The sequence below is a fragment of the Dendrobates tinctorius genome, unplaced genomic scaffold (genome assembly GCF_039654945.1).
Source record: "Dendrobates tinctorius isolate UK_male_01 unplaced genomic scaffold, ASM3965494v1 ptg000250l, whole genome shotgun sequence".
Taxonomy (NCBI): Eukaryota; Metazoa; Chordata; class Amphibia; order Anura; family Dendrobatidae; genus Dendrobates; species Dendrobates tinctorius.
Genome location: NW_027361917.1, coordinates 27,266,782 through 27,288,725, shown reverse-complemented (window position 1 = coordinate 27,288,725; position 21,944 = coordinate 27,266,782). Strand labels below are relative to the sequence as shown.

Sequence of the window (21,944 nt, the reverse complement as noted above, 5' to 3'; positions counted from 1 at the left end):
CAGTCCTGTCCCTTTTGGGGACCGTGAACAGGTCGGAATAGAAACCTGACCTCTTTCGCCTTCCGGTACGGGGATGGCAACGCTGTGTTTCCGGAGCAATTCGATGGCCCTGAACAAGGCTTGTGACCGAGATTGCCCCTTGGGAGGACGAGAGAGAAAAAAATCGTCTTGGGGCTGTTTGACAATGTCTAACTTGTACCCCGAGGATACCAGCTCCCTTACCCATGTGTTGTGCACGAAGGAGAGCTAGACATGGCGAGACCAGCGTAGGCGACTGCCTACTCTGCTGGTGTCGCCCGGCACTTGCCTCGAGCCATTAGGCCGAAGATCCTTGGGATCTAGGTCCCCTTGATCTGGGCTTGTTGGGATCGCATTCTCCCCAATGGGTTGGCTCTATATGATGTTTGAAGATCTCTGTCCTGGTTGGGGCAACCTGCAACGGCGGAGTTGGTTGCTGAAGCCCCCCTGGGGTTGCGAAAGGACCGAAACCGTGTCTGGAGCAGGTGACGAAACATGGATTTTTGTGATAACTCACCGTAAAATCCTTTTCTCAGAGACGCTCATTGGGGGACACAGATACTGTGGTGTATGCTTCTGCCGCTAGAAGGCTGACACTAAGTGAAAAAAAGTGGTTAGCTCCTCCTCCGCCATATACACCCTCGCCCCTATTGCGGGCGGAAATCAGTTTGGTGCCAAAGCAGTAGGAGGACAACAAAATCAGCCTTAATACAGGTACAACATGTCCAAATAACACCACCCTTATATCAAACAAGTAGATATTAATTAAACAAAACAAGAGCCAACTGGCTAATAGGGTGGGTGCTGTGTCCCCCAATGAGCGTCTCGGAGAAAAGTATTTTACGGTGAGTTATCACAAAAATCCATGTTTCTCCTTTGCCTCATTGGGGGACACAGATACTGTGGGACATCCTAATGCAGTCCCTGGGTGGGAGATTGACTCACCGATCCAAGCTACATGCACCTCATGTTTGAAGGTGCACCACCGCTGCTTGGAGAATACTTCTACCCAGGCTCGCATCCGCTGAGGCCTGAGTATGGATATTATAATGTTTGGCAAATATGTGCAGGCTAGACCAGGTTGCTGCCTTGCAAACCTGCTCGATCGAAGCCTGGTGCCAAAGCGCCCAAAAGGCGCCCACTGCCCGAGTTGAGTGCACTCTGATCCCTGCTGGAATTGGCGTGCCTCTAATGCAATAGGACTCCTGAATAGTCAAACGAATCCATCTGGCTACGGTCGATTTTGAGACAGCGAGTCCCTTCCTGCGCCCCTCGGGGAGCATGAACAGCGTGTCCGTCTGACGAAAGGGTGCAGTCCTCGACACGTACCTCCAGAGGGCTCTTACCAGGTCTAACGTGTGAAGAGCCTTTTCCACACGGTGCACCGGTGCTGGACAAAAATGAAGGCAAGACAACATCTTCATTAATGTGAAAAGAGGACGCGACTTTCGGCAGAAAAGGAGGGACTGGTCTGAGGACCACCTTATCCTTATGGAAAGTGAGGAGCGGAGCTCGGCAGGATAAGGCCGCCAGCTCTGAAGCCCGCCTGATGGAAGTGATGGCCACTAGGAACACCACTTTCCAGGTAAGGTACCTCAAAAAGATATTCTGAAGCGGTTCAAATGGAGCTTCCTGCAGAACACTTAGGACCATGTTAGGGTCCCAGGAGTCCATAGGCGCCTTATAGGGAGGTACCAAGTGGGAGACTCCCTGAATGAAAAGTCTTCACCTGCAAATTGGTAGCAATTCTGCGCTGGAACAGGACGGATAAGGCCGATATTTGTCTCCTAAGGGAACCTGGAGCAAAGCCCAAGTCTAATGCTCTACCGACTGAGCTATCCGTGCTCTCTTAGCCCGACTGGAGAAAAGCCAAGATGTTGGGGATCGAGAACCCCAGCGGGGAAACACCGCGGTGTCAACACCAAGCAAAGAACACCTTCCAGGTGTGGTGGCAAATTCGTGCTGCAGCGGACTTCTGGGCGCTAATCATTGTAGCGACCACCTCGCTCCGGAACCCTCCCTGGGTTAGAATCCAAGATTCAACAGCCATGCCATCAAACACAGGGTCTCTGAGTTCGGGTGGCAAACCGGCCCTTGGAGACAGTAGATCTGGGCACTCTGGCCAGCGCCAAGGAACGTCGGCGAGCAGCTGCATTAGATCTGTGTCCCACGCTTGATGGGGCCAGCAGGATCGCCGTCACCCCTTCCGTCTTGATCTTTTTGATGACTCTCGGAAGTAGTGGCAGTGGGAGAAATAGATATGAGAGGCGAAACTGGTTCCATGGCAGAACCCACGCGTCCACTGCGAATGCCTGCGGGTCCCTGGCCTGAGAGACATATGTGGGCACCTTGGCATTCATTCTGGAAGCCAGCAGGTCCACAGCTTCCCACAGTTGACAAATCTGCTGAAAAACTTCGGGATCTAGAGGCCACTCTCCGGATGCAAGACCCTGCCGGCTGAGAAAGTCTGCCGCCCCATTTTCCATGCCCCGGAATGTGGACAGCCAAAATCACTGAGTGGTTTGCTTCAGCCCACTAAAGAACGAGCTCCACCTCTGGTTGCTCTGCTGCGGGTGCCCCCTTGATGATTTATGTAAGCCACCGCCGTGGCGTTGTCCGATTGAATCCAGACGGGGCGGCCTGCTTGAAAGTGAAGAAACTTCTGCAGAGCCAGCCGAATTGTTCGTATCTCCAATAAGTTGATCGGGAGGCGTGCCTCCTGTGGCGACCACCGTTCCTGGGCTGTGTGGTGGCGAAACACCGCTCCCCCACCAAGGAGACTGGTGTCGGTTGTCATTACCAGCCAATGATCTAGGGGAAAAGGTTTCCCCTGGGCCAGAGAGGAACTGGTTATCCACCATCCGAGCGACTGCCTGACTTGAGAGCACAGTCGGCACCGCCGATTGAGCATGAAAAGGATTCTTGTCCCTGGCTGACGAGAGCGCGCTGCAGGGGGCGAAGGTGGAACTGGGCGACAGGTATCGCTTCCATTGCTGCCACCATTTTCCCTAGAATCCTCATCCCGGATCGGATGGTATGAGGGACTGGTTGGTTAAGTGTCCGGACTCCCTGCCGGAGAGCTAGCGCCTTTTCCTGAGGGAGAATTACCAACCCTCGGCAGGTGTCGAAGATCATTCCTAGGAAGGAGATCCTCTGAGCTGGCACAAGGGATGACTTCTTTGCGTTGCCAACCATCCTAAGTGGGCAAGAGTATCTAGCGTGATGTTGACCTATCCCTCGCATGCCCGTATTGACGGGCCCCTGACCAAGCGGTCGTCCAGATAAGGCAAGACGACTATGCCTCGAGAATGCAGTGTGGCCATGACAACTGCCATAACCTTTGTGAACACTCTTGGAGCCGTCGCTAGCCCGAAGGGTAGCTCTACGAAATGAAAATGTTGATCGCCGATGGTGAAGGGTAGAAATCTCTGATGGGAATATGCCGATATGGGTCCTGGATGTCTATTGAGGCCAAGTATTCTCACTGCTCCATGGCCGATATGACTGAACGGAGAGACTGCATCCGGAAATGTCTGATCCTCATGAATTTATTCGTAAGATTAAAGGTCCAAAAAAGGCCTGACAGACCCGTCCTTTCAGGGACCCGCAAAAAGGTTGGAATAGAACCCCTGAGCTCTTTCGTGTTCCGGCACTGGAACAATGACTCCATTGTGCTGGAGCGATTTGATGGCTCTCAATAGAGCCCTGCCTGGGTACCCACCCTGGGAAGCCGGGAAGAAAAAAACCGTCTTGCAGGATATCTGACAAATTCTCTTCTGTAACCCGAGGCCACCAATTCCTTTCCCCATGCGTCGTGAGCGACATTGACCCAGACGTAGTGAACCCAGAGTAGGCGGCCGCCCACCTTGCCGGTGTCGTCTGGTAAAGGCCTCGAGTCATTTGGCCGACGATCTTTGGGATCTGGATCCCCTCGATCTGGGCTGCCGAGTATGCCTTCTCCCCAATGGGTTGGCTCTATATGAGACCTGCCGCTCCCTATCCTGGTTGAGGTGGACTGAAGCGCGGAATTGGCCGCTGTAGTCCTCCCGGGGTTGCAAAAGGCCCGAAAACATGCCTGAAAACGGGTGACGAAAAAGCGTTTTGACCCTTTGTTGAGGGAGAAACCCGTTCTTTCCTCCTGTGGAGTCGGAGTTAAGTTGATCCAACTTCTCCCCAAATAGGTGGCCGCACTGATAAGGCAGGGAAGTCAAGTACTTCCTAGAAGTAGAACCGGCTCACCATGTCCTTAACCACAGGGCTCTTCTGATAGAAACTGCATTAGCGGCAGCAATTGCCGAGCAATTGTCCGCATCCCAAAACGCATTGATTACATAGTCCCCGGCCATCGCCATCTGACCTGCGACCTCCGAAATCTCTGCAGGTAGATCTTGCTCCTGCGTGACCTTGTTTAATGTTTCTGACCATGATATCATAACCTTGGCTACCCAAGTTGCTGCGAATGAGGGAGTGAGCGCTGACCCTGACGCCTCATATACTGAGTGAGCTAAGCTCTCTATAAGGCGACCCGTGGAATCCTTAATTGAGGAAACACTAGGGACGAATAGCAGGGTCTTAGTGGCTAGGCGCGAAACCAGAGGATCCCCAATGGGGATTCCATCCATTTTTTACGGAGGTCCGGAGCAAACGGATACCTTGTTTCGAGTGCCTTTTGACCCGAGAAACGCCTGTCTGGACGTTCTCTGTTCCGCTGCACTATGTCCTCAAACTCCGGGTGAGAGGAAAAAATCCTGTGCGGGCGCTTCACTAGCTTAAATGCCACTTTATGCCCCGTAGCCGCTGCGGGATCATCCTCAATCCCCAGGGTCTGATTGACGGCTTCTATGAGGCTGTCCACTGTTTCACGTGACCCTGGAGTGTCCAGGTTGATAAGAACTGAATGAGTTAAATGAATTCTGCTGAACTTTATCTTTTCTTCGAGGAGATGTCTAAGACATCTCCCTTGTGAACCAAGGTCAAATACTCCTGTTTTTTAGCCTATATGACTTTCTTTGTAGAAAACAAGTTGTGAAATCATTTTATACTGCGCATGACTGTAAATGTCTAAATTCTTTGCTATAAAAGATGGAAGCCTAACTGATAAGCCAGAGGCGTCTTGGCAGGCATCCCGAGTTGTATTATACAGCTTGTGACTGTGTTATTCTTCTCGACGGAGCAATCAATTAGAGACATATGGTGCCTTACACCCAAGAACATCGGTCCTTCAGATGAAAGAGATATCTGAGGGATCCCGACAGTTTCCTGGCGCCCGAAACAGGGACCTGATATAGGCACCTCTCCAAGACTACCCGATCTACAGACCACTCCAGTTACTGATGAAATTGTGAACAGCAGACCTAAACACCTGGCCAGGTAAGAGATCAATTTTTCTCTTCTCTGCTCTTCATAATGTATCATTATAACTAAGGTCCGTATAAAGGGGAATCTAGTAGAGGAGGGGGCCGTAAGATCAGGTTCATATAAGAACTCTGAGGAAATCGGGTGTGACACGCATATGTAATTTCTGCTCGAATGAGAGGTTACTGTAGGTTCTGTCTGTGCACAGCTATTTTTAGAAAAAGAGCTGATGCAAATCGAAATGGGAGAGGTCTGACATTACGGAATATAAGGCTGGGTGAACAGTTCATGCTGCAAAGCCCCGACGGACAAGTTCTCCACAATAGAAGATTCCGTGTTAGGAATCAGGGAGGTTGTTGAATGGCTACTTTGATTTGAAAGGTTGTGGAAAGTAGAAAAATAAGCTGCACAGTAGGTATTCGTTCAAAGAGTGGTGATATTGCCTAACTGGGTTATGTGACAGCGTCCTTTCGGGGAGGTCACCGCCTAAGCTTAAATCAACACCCTTTACGAATAAACCTTGTGACAGATAAGAGTGTGATCGAATGAGCACAGGACCGTGAAATGAGCCTGTGACAAGATATGACTGAAGAACCCCGATAGATGGATACTTTGTTTACAATCCTGTGTGTTGTGGGAGTGTTTCTGTTCGGATGTTACATAGCATATAAGTACACGAAACACGTAGTACAACGAGGAACAGACACCCCATTTAGCCTGTTAGCACCTTAGGAAGAAGGTAACGAGGTATAGTAGAGCCTAGTCTTGAGCTTACCCAATACACCACCTAAGGAAGGGAGGATTAACAGGAAGGAACAAGAGAAACAGGATAAAGAAATGGGGAACAGTCAGGGAAAGACACCTGAGGAGGGAAATTGGTTATGTGATATAATTGAAGATAGATATGGAAAAAGTGCAGCAAGAGACCTAGAAAAGGTATTAAAAAAATTCAAGGTAGAAGGGAAAGAGGCTTTGAATGAGGATAAATGGAAAGAAATAAAAGACACGAAGTCAGGAAAAATTGCAGATGCGGGATGGGGAGAACAGGTTGAAGCATGTTTAAAATGTTCACAAGTTGCTCAGAGGGAAAAGTGGGCATATAACGAGAAGACAGGGAAATGGATACGTCCAAAGAAGGTCAGAATGACGGATGACCCAGTGGAGAAAATGCATGAGCCTCCACCCTATCCAACCCCTTTATCAGTGCCACCACCAGTACCTATGGCTCCTGCCACAACTCCCAGTTCACCTCCACCACCGGCTAAGCTGTACCCAGAGACGCAAATAGCTGTTAAGCCACCTAGTGGCAGTGATGAACCTGGATGGGTCTGCAGTAATTGTGGTCAACAAAACCCCAATTGGAGGGAGAATTGTCTTGCCTGTGTTGCACCCCGATACCATGCGCCCAACCTATTAGCCCCTGTCAGATCACAAAGCAGACCCTTCAGGGAGATTACAGCACAGGGGGATTACGTCACTAGACATATAATTACTAATCATTACCAGCCTTGGACTGCAACTGAATGTATGGCTTTGTTGTCTAACGCCCCTGACCCGATTATCAATCCAGCCCGATTTGCTGCTTACTTAAGACAGGTGTTGATGGTACACAGAGGTACCTGGAATGACGGGGAAGATATGCTCAGATTAAAACTACCTCTGCCACTCCAACACGAGCTCTGGCAGGCTTTGACAATTAGAAAGCCAGCGGAGGATGCAGCAGACAACCCTCGCACACAGGCATCAGCAGAAATATTCCTAGAAGTCCTTGACACGTTCATGGGAGACAAACAGAGACAGCGAGGTTCACAGACAGCTGTTTCACAACAACCTGGACAAACAGTAGCTGATTTTTACCAGACATTAGAGATGGGATTTAGCGATGAGGAACTAGACCTTACCAACCCGGGGGTACAGAGACTGCTTGCTAAGTCCTTCATAGATGGGTTAACGCCAGAAATGAAATTGAAGTTGAAAAATTGTACTCCCGATTGGAGGTCAGCAGACAATGCCCATGGTCTAAAGCAGAGAGCCATGGGAAATGGAATTGAGATGGACTTAAGGGAAAACAAAAGAGAAAAAGGGAAAGTGTTTCTTACACTAGATTTGGAAGACCCGGTAGGGAGACCAAGGAGAAAGACTTTTACTTGCCATTACTGTAAGAAACCTGGTCACTTTCAAAGAGATTGCCGAAAGAGAAAAGCAGATAGGGAACATCAATCTAGAAAGGAGGACACAACCGACTGACTAAATGCCACTAGAATGACACTCGATTCTAGGGAGCCAGTAATTAAAATTCAGGTGAATGGTAAAAAGGTACCCTTTCTATTAGATACCGGAGCAACATCTTCGGTGGTCAATGACAAAGTAATAACTCCAGACCTCCTTTCAGAGTATTCGACTTTTGTCTCAGGATTCAGTGGACAATCTAGCCTAGTTCCTTTTAGCAAACCTTTACCAGTTAAGATAGGACCTAAAATGTTCCTGAATAAATTTTTGTTTGTCAAAAGAGCACCAATTTGCCTATTAGGAGTAGATGTACTGAAGAAACTGCAGGCAGATATCAAATTTGCTGAAGATGGTACAGTACATCTTACTATCCCAGATGGGGACGAGGACGCTCTTGAGGCTTGCATGATAATTCAAGCTCTCGAGTCACAAAATCCTGATGACACCACATCACAACCATGGGACCCAGCCCTAGACAAATTACCTGATACCTTATGGGCAAAAGGGAATGCGGATATTGGCTTACTTCCCGTATCCCCAGTTGTGGTGGAGGTGCCCGCAGACACAAGGTTGCCACAGCTGCGGTAGTACCCTATCAGTGCCCAACAAGAGGCTGCTATTGAGGCACAAGTCACTGATCTTGTAAACAATGGAGCAATGGTGTCAATTAAATCACAAGCTAATACGCCATTGTTTCCTGTCAAAAAAAAGGAGGACCAGGTGATGCCCCGAAATATCGCATGGTACATGATCTGAGAGAGATAAATAAGGTCATTGTTCCTTTGACACCAGTAGTACCTAACCCACACACGCTATTGGCAAAAATCCCTAGTCAATCGAAATGTTTTTCAGTGATTGATTTGTCAAACGCATTTTTCTCAGTGCCCCTCCACAAAAGCTGTTGGCATCTGTTCGCTTTTACATTTAAGGGCAAACAATATGCCTGGACCAGACTACCGCAGGGCATGCAGCATTCACCCACATTGTACACGCAAGCATTGCAGTCTGTGTTGGCCGGCTGGCCACACCCACCTGATATTGTGCTCTTACAATATGTGGATGACCTGTTGCTTTGTGCACCTGATGAGGCTAACTGTAGAATCCATACACTTTCACTACTGATGTTTTTATCAGACAATGGATGTAAGGTCAACAGAGAAAAATTACAGTTTTGCCAACCAAAAGTCATATTCTTAGGACATTGTCTATCACATGGTACCCGACACTTAACCAATGACAGAATCACAATTGTACAACAAATGAAGGAACCGACAACCCATAAGCAGTTGAGAGCATTTTTGGGTTTAGTTTCGTCTTGCCGCCAATGGGTCATACATGCTAGTGAACACATGCAGCCACTGTATGATTGCATCAACACAATACCTTTCCAACTGACTGACATTGCACGAGACTCATTTCAGTATCTGAAGAAGGCCATAGTGTCAGCCCCAGCATTAGGTATACCTAACTATGATATACCCTTTCAACTGATGGCCGCTGAAATTAGAGGGCATGCTACTGGCATTTTGACACAGAAACATGACAAAAAGAATAGACCCCTTGCATACTATTCTGCCAAACTAGACTCTGTAGCACAGGGAACACCATCCTGTGTTAGAGCAGTCTCTGCAATCGCATTGCTACTTGACAAAGTTTCTGATATTGTACTGGATAACCCACTAACTGTCTGTACCACACATGATATATACGGTATCCTGAATCAGGTTTCTTCTAAACATATTTCTATGGCAAGACAACTCAGATTGCAATGTGCCTTGCTTATGCCTCCTAATGTTACGTTTACCAAAACTCAGAATCTGAATCTGGCTACATTGTTGCCAATTGCAGATTCTGAAGGGGGGGATATAGATGAGAACACATTATCGCTTTCTTTTGAGTCCCCACACGAGGTTGAACATGATTGCATAGAACTGATGCAGCAAGAAGTTGTTGGCTTGCCCAATGTCACAGACACACCATTGTCAAATCCAGACTTTGTACTTTTTGTGGATGGCAGCAGATATGCCGATGAAAGTGGAAAATTCCACACAGGATATGCGGTAGTGTCACCACATGAGACTATTGTAGCAAAGGCACTTCCACCCCACATGTCCGCACAAGAGGCTGAGCTGACAGCTCTGAATGAGGCATTAAAACTTTCCAAAGGAAAAACAGCAAATATCTACACTGACTCGAGATATGCCTTTGGGATAGTACATGATTTTGGGGTTTTGTGGCGCACAAGGGGTTTCATGACAGCAGCAGGAACACCCATAAAACATGCCACACTGATCAGAGAAATCCTCGAGAATGTGGCCCAGACACAGGGGGTGGCCGTTATGAGGGTGCCAGCACACACCAGAAAAGACAACATGGAAGCAAAAGGCAACGAAAAAGCAGACCAGGCGGCGAAGCAAGCTGCCTTGGGGACTCCAGAAAAAGTAAACATAGTGCACAAGGATGCATCAGAATTGTTTACAGACTTACAAAAGTTCCAAGAAGACTCCGCTCAGACGGACAAGGAAACTTGGGAAAAGATGGGAGCTGAGAAGACGAACGGAATATGGAAGAAAGATCAGAAGTACTGCTTGCCTAGGGTTTTGTACCCAAGGATGGCAGAAGCAGTTCACCTTCCAACTCACATGTCCGCCAATGGAATGACGCGCCTAGTCACGAAGGTTTGGATTACTCCTGGGTTTGGGAAGGTGGCGCAGCTACACTGTACCTCCTGTCCCATATGCCTAGCACACAATCCCGGACAGGTAGTGAAAACTCCACGGAAACACAGTCCTAGGCCGTTATATCCCTTCCAGAGACTACAGATCGACTACATTCAACTCCCCAGAAGTGGACCATATGAATATGTTCTGGTGTGTGTTGACATGTTCTCTGGATGGCCAGAGGCCTACCCGGTGAAAACGGCTACAGCTCGAGCCACTGCAAAGAAACTAGTGATGGAACTAGTACCACGATTCGGTGTCCCTGAAACAATTGAATCAGACAGAGGTACACACTTTACTGCTGAGGTAATGCAAAATGTAATGCAAATGATAGGTGTAGAACAAGCATTTCATACACCCTACCACCCACAGAGTTCAGGGAAGGTAGAAAGAATGAACGGGACACTAAAATTAAAAATACAGAAAACCATGGAGCAGACCCATAGACCATGGCCAGAGTGTCTCCCATTAGCATTATTCTCAGTAAGGTACACACCCACGGGGAAAACTAAACTGTCACCCTTCGAGATATTGTTTGGAAGACCACCAAACACAGGGTTGTACTACCCACAGGTCTTAACACTCAATGTGGATAATTTGACAAGTTATGTAATCCAGTTGCAAAAGCATTTAACTCAAATGCATTCTCTAGTTTTCTCTTCCATTCCAGATCCAGATAGTGTGGAAGGAACTCACTGTCTACAACCTGGTGATTACGTATATGTCAAGAAACACTCCAGAAAGACCCTTGAACCCCGATACCAAGGACCTTACCAAGTACTCCTAACAACGCCTACTTCTGTTAAGTTGGAAGGACGACCAACCTGGATCCACGCATCGCATTGCAAACTAGCCACAGGAATTAACAAAGCATAAGAGTACATAATGTTTTGGTTTGGTTTTGTTGCATTATCTGTAATAATGGTAGCTGCGTGGGACAGTCTAAATTCTCCAATGTCCTTGAATAATAAGTTTATACAACATCATAAAAAATTACTGAATGATTGGTCAAATGACACTCAGTCTCCAGCAGATTGCTGGATCTGCACACATTCACCAGTATCAGCCACTAGTATTCCGTTCCTTGTTATTCCTGTGCCACCCGAGGAATTATTTGCCTGGACCAGTTGTTCTGATACACTTGCTAATAATGCCACAAATAATGTGAAGTTATGGAACACAACTGTTGGAATACCTATTGTGGGATGGGTAGGATACCCTTGGTGGCAGGGTAACCTTTCAGGAAGTAATACACACCTTCAATATCTGGCATATAAAGGGGGGGCTTGGGTACCCAGGAAAAGGACTCGGTTAACCTACTTGGGGCAAGTTCCAACGTATGGTTTACAAGTTAGCTTTGATGTAACTTCTCATTCTACTGACGCCTTCAAACCAATGTTGCTAGAAAGAAAGTTACATAATATGTCATGGGAGTACTCCAATTTATTTCCCCAGGGCACTAACGAAACTTGTATTAATATTCCTGGTAATATGCCTTGTAACGAGTCCTCAGAATATAAGAAGGGAACCTCCCCTTGTGGAAACCCTGATGCAGGTTATTGTAGTCCTTTAGGACAATTTTCACCTTGGTGCATGCTCCAGAATGCATCTGCGTTCATAGATTTAGTTCATAGACTAGTACTACAACATTCAGCCCTATGGGACCTACCTAGTGACATGTACTGGGTATGTGGAGACAATGCATATAAATGGTTGCCAGTAGGGGTAAAAGGTGCTTGTACTCTGGGTCGTTTGACTCCAGCTACCTTTGTTATTCCGAATGACCAGTTGAATACTCAGAGCATACCTAAACACACGTTGTACAAAAGAGCTGCTGACAATACACCTCGCCTCTCTGGGAGACCACATATAGTGCAGAGGAGTGTGGCTAATAAAATTGTCAGCTCTATTTTTATTTATCCTATGATTACTCAAATGTGGGATAAATTAGTCAGGCTACAGATTACTTAGATGACCAAATATGGGATATATTGGATATATTGAACACCACTGTTGCTGTCCAAAATCAGCTTATCATAGTCACTAATCAGCATTCCATAGTACTAGATTATTTAACTGCAGCGCAAGGAGGTATTTGTCAAGTCATCAGACCCGCTTGCTGTCATTATATAGATCCCAACAGTAGTTTAAAGTTAAGATCAAAAATAGAAGATGTTCAAAGACTTAGAGATCAGTACGATAAAGACAATAATCGTACTAAGGACAGTTGGTGGTCAGACACCTTCTCTTTTCTTAATCCAGCTAATTGGTTTAAGGGTATTGGAGGCTGGATAGCTGGGATTATACTAAGTTTATTACGTATTGCTGTTTGTCTCCTTATAATATATGTGCTATTAAAACTTGTTTTTTGGTGTATCGCTGTATGCAAGAAAAGATGTAGAAATAGATAAGGAAGTTTGACTGTAAACAACAAGAATTTAACTATTATTCCTTTGAGTCCTAGATTGACATCTCATTTCTGGCATGAAGGAGCGTACTCTTGCAATGATGGACGTGGCTTCAGTATCTGGGGGATGGAGAAGGTAGAAGACCTGTCTCCCTTGGGCAACCCGTCGGCCTGGGATAGTACCTGGTGAACGAGCCACTATCCGCTGTTGTTGCAGGATCCAGTGTTCCAGATTGTGGAAAATGAAGATGTCAAAGGGGGGAATGATAAGAACTGAATGAGTTAAATGAATTCTGCTGAACTTTATCTTTTCTTCGAGGAGATGTCTAAGACATCTCCCTTGTGAACCAAGGTCAAATACTCCTGTTTTTTAGCCTATATGACTTTCTTTGTAGAAAACAAGTTGTGAAATCATTTTATACTGCGCATGACTGTAAATGTCTAAATTCTTTGCTATAAAAGATGGAAGCCTAACTGATAAGCCAGAGGCGTCTTGGCAGGCATCCCGAGTTGTATTATACAGCTTGTGACTGTGTTATTCTTCTCGACGGAGCAATCAATTAGAGACATATGGTGCCTTACACCCAAGAACATCGGTCCTTCAGATGAAAGAGATATCTGAGGGATCCCGACAAGGTCAAGGGGCTTGTCTGAGTCGCAATCTGAGGTCTGCTCACTATCAACCACTGGTGACGGGGAGCGAGAAGCAGAGCTTACGGATGCCAAGGCACCGGATGGACTGGGCGACACCGTGTGGATTCGTTTCCTCCGGGTCTGCCTGGAGTGAGAGCGACTCCTGCAGGCCGGAAGCTTCTGTGAGGTGGAGGTTCCCTCTAAGGCCGGTGAGCCATTGTCCCTGCCCCTATCTGGGGCTTGAAGGGACTCTCTCCTGAGGGTTTGGGCAAAGTGCATGACCCCGGACCTGCGGGCTGGTCTCCCATTCGGGTCCCAGCAAAGGCTCAAGCTGCTTAGCGGCCACTACCTGATGAATGCACTCACGCTCAGCCTAGAATGGCCGGTGGCCTCTCGTAAGCGACACCATGGACTGTGACAGAGATAGGGCCAACTCTGGGGACACCTTGGCTACAGTCGCAGGGGAGGGCTCCTGGGCGCATTCGGAGTCACAGGCTTCGCATAATTTTTGGCTCTGTGCTCGTGGAAAGCTAACCCCACAAGGAACGCATGCGGCATAAAGGAACGTGTGCGATTTACCTTTCCCGGTCATATTGCTGCCAGGCCTGATCTATATGAGGGTTGAGGGGAAGGGAGGAGGAGGAAAAAACCACCTTTAATCGCCCGTAGCACGCCTCTAGGGTCGGGGGTCACACTTACCCCGTCCTGTCTGTCCACGTGTTCCTGCCGCTGTCCCGTGTTCCTTTCATCTGGGAAAACCGGGACGTTCCTCTCCCGGTCGCGGCCTACCCTGCGATGACGCCGGAGGCTTAATTTGTTCGGCGTCCGCCCTAGCCCGGGGGCGGCGCCAGAAATGACGTCACGCCGGGGGCGGGACTTCCGCCCGCGGCCTAGCCACGGCTGAAGCCGCGGGCTAAATTTTACAAACCCGTCGCGGGGGGGCGCTGGCGGCCTCTGCCCTTTCCCCCTGCGATCCCTGCCGCCGGAACCCGGCGTCCCCGCCTGGCGGAAGGAGGCAGGAGGGAGGAGAGGGAAGGAGGATTGCATCACACTCCCTAAGATGCCTGGAGCTTCAGTGGATTCCCCGGAACGCTGCCGCAGGGCCCTCCCCAGCCCTCCATACCGGACTCCAGATCTAGCACACCAGGTAGAGGGGATGGGGTTAATTTCTGGACGGTGGAGGCACCCTAGCTCCGTCTAACCCCTTAAGAGGGTGAGGAGAGGGACCGTCCGACCCTTGCAGCACCGCCGTCTAGCGTTGGTGGAGCAGTGGGGGCCGCACAGACAAGTCTTGTGCCTCTGTGCAAGCCCATGGTTTCAATACCTAGGGGTGGACAGGGCTAAGTCCGGCATCATGTCCAACGTCGCGGGAGAGGATACGTGCAGGGACACTCGCACGAGCTCGCCCGTTGTTGGTTTGGGGAAATCGGACCCTTTCAATAGGATCCGTTGCCCCTGTCTTATCTTCATAAAATAAAAAACAAAAATAGAAGTCTGGGGGAAAAAGCCCAGATATGTCCCTCGGTGCGGGAAAGGATACGTGGAGACAATACTCAACACGTGCTCGCCCATTGATGGTTTGGGGAGATCGGACCCTTTCAATAGGATCCGTCGCCCGTCTTATCTTCATGGAAAAAAGAAGTCTGGAGAAACCCAGACACGTGTGCCTCCAAAGACACTAAGCAAAAAACTGATTTCCGCCCGCAATAGGGGCGAGGGTGTATACGGCGGAGGAGGAGCTAACCTCTTTTTTTCACTTAGTGTCTGCCTCCTAGCCGCAGAAGCATACACCACAGTATCTGTGTCCCCCAATGAGGCGAAGGAGAAAAAGCTGTTTAACCCTTTATTCAGGGACAAAACTGCTCCTGCCCCCTGTGGGGTCAGCGATAAGCTGGTCCAAACTCTCACCAAATAGGCGAATGCAGTTACGCTCAGCCTAGAATGGCCGGTGGCACCCACATAGGCAGTCGCTCTGATAAGGTAAAGAAGTTAGGGACTTCTTGGAGGTTGAATCTGCACACCAAGTCCTCAACCACAGAGCCCCTCTTAATAGAGATTGCATATGTGGCAGCGAGCGCTGCGCAGCTAGCCGTATCCAAAGACGCATTAATCAAGTAGTCTGCAGCCAACGCAATCTGATTAGCAATATCTGCTATCTCCGCAGGCAGGTCCATACCCTGGTATAATGATTCAGACCCAGAGCCCATGGCCTTAACTTCCCAAGTTGCAACGAACGAGGGAGAAAGTGCTGAACCCGACGCCTCCAATACTGAGCGAGTCAGGCTCTCTATGAGACAGTCGGTGGGATCCTTAATAGAGGAACTGTTAGGTATGGACAACAGGGCTTTAGAGACCAAGCGCGACATGGGTGGATCTACCGCCAGGGATTCCACCCACCTCAAACATCAAGCGCTTTATGGTCTAAGAAACGCCTGTCCGGCCGTTCCCTGTATCATTGTACTATGTCGTCAACTCTGGGTGAGCGACAATTACTCTATGAGGCTGCTTGACCCGCCTAAATGACACCTTGTGCCCTGAGGCCAGGGTGGATTTTTTGTCAATCCCCAGGGTCTGGTTGATGGTCTCGATAAGGCTGTTCACTGTTTCCTGGTAACCCAGAGTAACTAAGTCAAGGGGCTCTTCCGAGTCGTAATCCGAGTTCTCGTTATAGACTACTGGCGAGGGTGAGAGAGAGGCAGAGCTCACGGATGCCGAGGCACAGGACGGACCGGGAGACGCTGTGTGGGTTCGATTCCCCCGCGTCTACCTAGTGAGAGAGAGGCCCCTGCAGGCTGGAGGCTCCTGTGAGGTGGAGGACCCCTCCAAGACAGGCGAGCCACTATCCCTGCCCCTATCTGGGGCTTGAAGGGACTCTTGCTGTCGTAATGCCGTGGACTGAGACAGAGGCAGAGCCCATTCCGGGCGGTCGCAGGGGAGGGCTCCTGGGCACTTCGGACTCGTAGATTTCAAAGATCTTTCATGTGGGAAGGCGGACCGACAGGAGGTGCACGCAGCATACAGAAACGTGTACGTCTTAGCTGCTCTGGGCATGGTGGCCCTCCTAGGTGATATGCCTGCAGGGTTCTACTGCTTAGCCTCTGGCAAAAAAAACACGAGGGTGGCCTTACAGAATGCTGTAGATAAGCTCCTAATGGCGGTGGCCGCATCTCATAGGCCAAAAATGAGGTGACAGATTCCCTTTAAGTGGTGAAAAAAAAAAAAAATTCTGAAATTTGAATGGAAAAAAATACGTTGCTTTTGTAGACATATTCCGAAACCTGCAACGTTTTCATTTTTCAAGCTATAGGGCTCTGTAGTAGCTTTCTTTTTGAGCCCTGAGCGGACGTTTTTACTTGTACCGTTTTGGGGTAGATAAGATTTTTCGATCGTCTTTTATTGCTATGCTGCTTCGGTCAAAAAAAAATTAATTCTGAAGTTTTCGATTATTTTTTATATTCAAAGAATTAAAAATCCATTTACAGATCATTTTATTTTATATTTTTATAGATCGGAATTAATCGAACGCAGCGTTAACAAATAAGTATTTTTTAATTGTTTTACATTACAATTATTTTACATTAATTGTTTTGCATTACAACTGCTATGTATAGTTAAAATCATGAGCTATGAATACCGCCCACAGACTGGCTTTCACAGGAGGATCGCAATGGCTGGAACGGAGTTCTTCAACAGACCCCCGGTTATCATGACAACCCATCCATGCCCTGCAATCACATCATGGGCGCGTGGAATGACATTACGCCCGTCAGCACATGTTAAATGTTTCTGTCAGATATTGACAGCGAGATATAGAGGTTAGAGGTTAACAGCTGTGAGTGGAGCTCCACTTCACCCGTGACTCTTAGAGGAACAAGATGGCTATTTAAATCAGCAGTCATTTGCAAGGAAAGATGCGGGTTCAGCTTGCGAGCCTGCATCAAAGGCACGTACATGACATGAAGGGGTTAAGCATCCAACACATTATAGTTGGTCATACACATTAAAATTCTATCAACTGAACTCTTTGGTTTCGAAAGGACCAGCTAACCATCTATGGGCTCATTCAGACATCAGTTTTTCTCATATGAGCTCGAGTGATATCCGTATTTATCATGGATAGCACTCATACCGATTTTAGTCTATGGAGCTCATCACATATCCATGTATTTTTGCAAACCAAGTGGTCCTCACAAAATTGGGAGAAATACCTGAATTTATCAGAGAGTCTCGGCTCAAACTCGCTGATACAAGTCTATGAGTCTGTGGAAAAAATTCAGACAATACTCAAATGCCATCTGTGTGGTGTCTATTTTTACTGACTGTGTGATAGAAGAAGCTGGAGAGATCGTCTGTTATTTCATCTGAGAATGACTGATGAAACTGATGGTAAAGACTGATACTGACCAAACTGATGTCACTGTGATCTAAAGCACTGATGAAACTCGCACCATTTTTGTGTATTATGAAAATCATTGATGCATGAATGAGCTCTAATGGGTATTAGATCCAGGCTCTTCCAGGGTAGATGTTCAGGAGACATGTTGGCTAAATGCCCGATCCACTTATTCTCAGGGAGATTACCCACCTCCAGAGGTGTTTGGCAGCAACTTACTCTCCTCTTTCCCAAGGAGAACAAATGCACGCTCGGTATGAGGCGAGGTCGGTGTCATCCAGCAAATGTAGGTCTCAATCTTTTCTTCATACAAGAGTAAGGACTTGCCTCTGTCACACAGTACTATTCATACATTACAAGGACTTTACAGTATAGCTATACCTCACTTCTAAACAAATTTACTAGTTAAAAATTGATTATAGCTGACTAACAGTACCTTGATATGCAGTGCCACACCAGATGCAATACAAATGATGTCCCCTTAAATAGCTTGTGAGAATCTGTAACTTTTCCAGGGTCTATACAGAATAAAATACAGGTGGTTATTAGAAAAATAGATTATGAATTCTAGATACAGAAAGGAAATGTGCAGACTTTTCCTTAATCTCCTCCAAGAATGTATAGAGCACACTAATAAATTACCCATTAAACGTTTTTGAGCCAACTTTTGAAAAAAAAAAAAAAAAACTATATACAGATATTACTGAGAACAACATAAAAATGGTTACAGCAGCATTTATCACTGATAAAGACTAGCAAACAGCAAACATAGGCCTGCAGAATACATCTAAACTAAATGACTATGTTACGACAAGAAAGATGTATATCTTTGTACCGTTTTAGCCAGTAGATAGAAAAATATTCAGAATTGAGAGTCCTCAGTGGTTGATACCTTTAAATGGCTAACTGAAAAGATGGTAACACATTGCAAGCTATCGAGACTACTCAAGTCTCTTCATCAGGCATTCACTAATACAAAATCTGAAGACTCACATATTTATGCACAATACAGCACCAAAATAATGCAATAGATGAGACAAATGACGTGAAGCAGAATTATGATGATGGGAGAGGGAGAAACATAAATATTGGACCAGTTCATAGATAAGGAGTCCGGATGTTTTATTGTCCTCTGATTGGGGTCTCCTAATGTGTTGTGATGCCCCCACAAGGTCTTAGGAGCAAATTCCTTAATTGATGTAAAAAGACATAAATCCATGCGACACATTCATTCCAGCATTGAAAGTGTCAAAGGTCGTCATAAATTTATACTCACAGACTCTTCTCTCTCTCTGAGATGTGAAGTTACCTTTCAATACCAGTAATTTCATATCCCTGGTGTTGTGGTCCATCATACAAAAATGTTTTGCCACAGGTAGATCCATTCTTATTTCTCTTATCGTGTGTGACGATGAGCATTCATCCTTGTTCTAAGCTTTTGCCCTGTCTCCCCCACATACAGACCCCCAGTTGGGCATTTAGTACAAATAATTAAATACACCACATTAGATGTAATGCAGCTGAAAGTACCTGGAATCTTGTAGTCCTGATGTGAATTGGGGATCTTTATCTTGTCCGTGGTCATTATAGATGGACAGGTTTTACATTGCAACCAGAAAAAATGTAAAACCTGTCCATCTGTAATGACCACGGACAAGATAAAGATCCCTAATTCACATCAGGACTACACGATCCCAGGTACTTTCAGCTGCATTACATCTAATGTGGTGTACTTAATTATTTGTACTAAAAGTCCAACTGGGGGTCTGTATGTGGGGGAGACAGGGCAAAAGCTTAGAACAAGGATGAATGCTCATCGTCACACAATAAGAGAAAAAAGAATGGATCTACCTGTGGCAAAACATTTTTGTATGATGGACCACAACACCAGGGATATGAAATTACTGGTATTGAAAGAGGAAAGATGTATATCTTTGTACCGTGTTAGCCAGTAGATAGAAAAATATTCAGGATTGAGAGTCCTCAGTAGTTGATACCTTTTAATGGCTAACTGAAAAGATGGTAACACATTGCAAGCTTTCGAGACTACTCAGGTCTCTTCATCAGGTTAGACTAATACAAAATCTGAAGTCACATATTTATGCACAATACAGCCTAGAAAAAATGCAATAGATAAGACAAGTGACGTGAAGCAGAACTATCAATATGGGAGAGGAAGAAACATAAATATAAACATTGGACCAGTTCATAGATAAGGAGTCCGGATGTTTTACGGTCCTCTGATTGGGGTCTAGTTCTGTGGTGTGATGCCCCACAAGGTTTTAAAAGGAAATTCCTTAATTGATGTAAAAAGACATAAATCCATGCAACACATTCATTCCAGCACTGAGTGTGTCACTCTCAGTGCTAGAATGAATGTGTCGCATGGATTTATGTCTTTTCACATCAATTAAGGAATTTCCTTTTAAAACCTTGTGGGGGCATCACAACACAGAACTAGACCCCAATCAGAGGACCGTAAAACATCCGGACTCCTTATCTATGAACTGGTCCAATGTTTATATTTATGTTTCTCCCTCTCCCATATTGATAGTTCTGCTTCACGTCACTTGTCTTATCTATTGCATTTTTTCTAGGCTGTATTGTGCATAAATATGTGACTTCAGATTTTGTATTAGTCTAGCCTGATGAAGAGACCTGAGTAGTCTTGAAAGTTTGCAATGTGTTACCATCTTTTCAGTTAGCCATTAAAAGGTATCAACTACTGAGGACTCTCAATCCTGAATATTTTGGTATTGAAAGGTAAATTCACATCTCAGAGAGAGAGAAGAGTCTGTGAGTATAAATTTATGACGACCTTTGACACTTTCAATGCTGGAATGAATGTGTTGCATGGATTTATGTCTTTTTACATCAATTAAGGAATTTGCTCCTAAGACCTTGTGGGGGCATCACAAAACATTAGGAGACCCCAATCAGAGAACAATAAAACATCCGGACTCCTTATCTATGAACTGGTCCAATATTTACAGTGGGGAAAAAAAGTATTTAGTCAGTCAGCAATAGTGCAAGTTCCACCACTTAAAAAGATGAGAGGCGTCTGTAATTTACATCATAGGTAGACCTCAACTATGGGAGACAAACTGAGAAAAAAAAATCCAGAAAATCACATTGTCTGTTTTTTTTTCATTTTATTTGCATATTATGGTGGAAAATAAGTATTTGGTCAGAAACAAGCAATCAAGATTTCTGGCTCTCACAGACCTGTAACTTCTTCTTTAAGAGTCTCCTCTTTCCTCCACTCATTACCTGTAGTAATGGCACCTGTTTAAACTTGTTATCAGTATAAAAAGACACCTGTGCACACCCTCAAACAGTCTGACTCCAAACTCCACTATGGTGAAGACCAAAGAGCTGTCAAAGGACACCAGAAACAAAATTGTAGCCCTGCACCAGGCTGGGAAGACTGAATCTGCAATAGCCAACCAGCTTGGAGTGAAGAAATCAACTGTGGGAGCAATAATTAGAAAATGGAAGACATACAAGACCACTGATAATCTCCCTCGATCTGGTGCTCCACGCAAAATCCCACCCCGTGGGGTCAGAATGATCACAAGAACGGTGAGCAAAAATCCCAGAACCACGCGGGGGGACCTAGTGAATGAACTGCAGAGAGCTGGGACCAATGTAACAAGGCCTACCATAAGTAACACACTACGCCACCATGGACTCAGATCCTGCAGTGCCAGACGTGTCCCACTGCTTAAGCCTGTACATGTCCGGGCCCGTCTGAAGTTTGCTAGAGAGCATTTGGATGATCCAGAGGAGTTTTGGGAGAATGTCCTATGGTCTGATGAAACCAAACTGGAACTGTTAGGCAGAAACACAACTTGTCGTGTTTGGAGGAAAAAGAATACTGAGTTGCATCCATCAAACACCATACCTACTGTAAAGCATGGTGGTGGAAACATCATGCTTTGGGGCTGTTTCTCTGCAAAGGGGCCAGGACGACTGATCCGGGTACATGAAAGAATGAATGGGGCCATGTATCGTGAGATTTTGAGTGCAAACCTCCTTCCATCAGCAAGGGCATTGAAGATGAAACGTGGCTGGGTCTTTCAACATGACAATGATCCAAAGCACACCGCCAGGGCAACGAAGGAGTGGCTTCGTAAGAAGCATTTCAAGGTCCTGGAGTGGCCTAGCCAGTCTCCAGATCTCAACCCTA

The 21,944-nt window shown here is 46.5% G+C and overlaps 1 protein-coding gene across 4 annotated transcripts in view; it reads right to left on the bottom strand.

Annotated features, from left to right (window-relative positions):
- The window catches only part of GPATCH11 (G-patch domain containing 11), a 100,394-nt gene that overhangs the window by 19,909 nt on the left and 58,541 nt on the right, over positions 1 to 21,944 (bottom strand). For all 4 annotated transcript variants that reach the window (XM_073557597.1, XM_073557599.1, XM_073557596.1 and 1 more), the window contains exon 7: positions 18,192 to 18,273. In XM_073557597.1, coding sequence (XP_073413698.1) covers positions 18,192 to 18,273 — 82 coding nt within the window. The remainder of the gene's footprint in view (positions 1 to 18,191; positions 18,274 to 21,944) is intronic.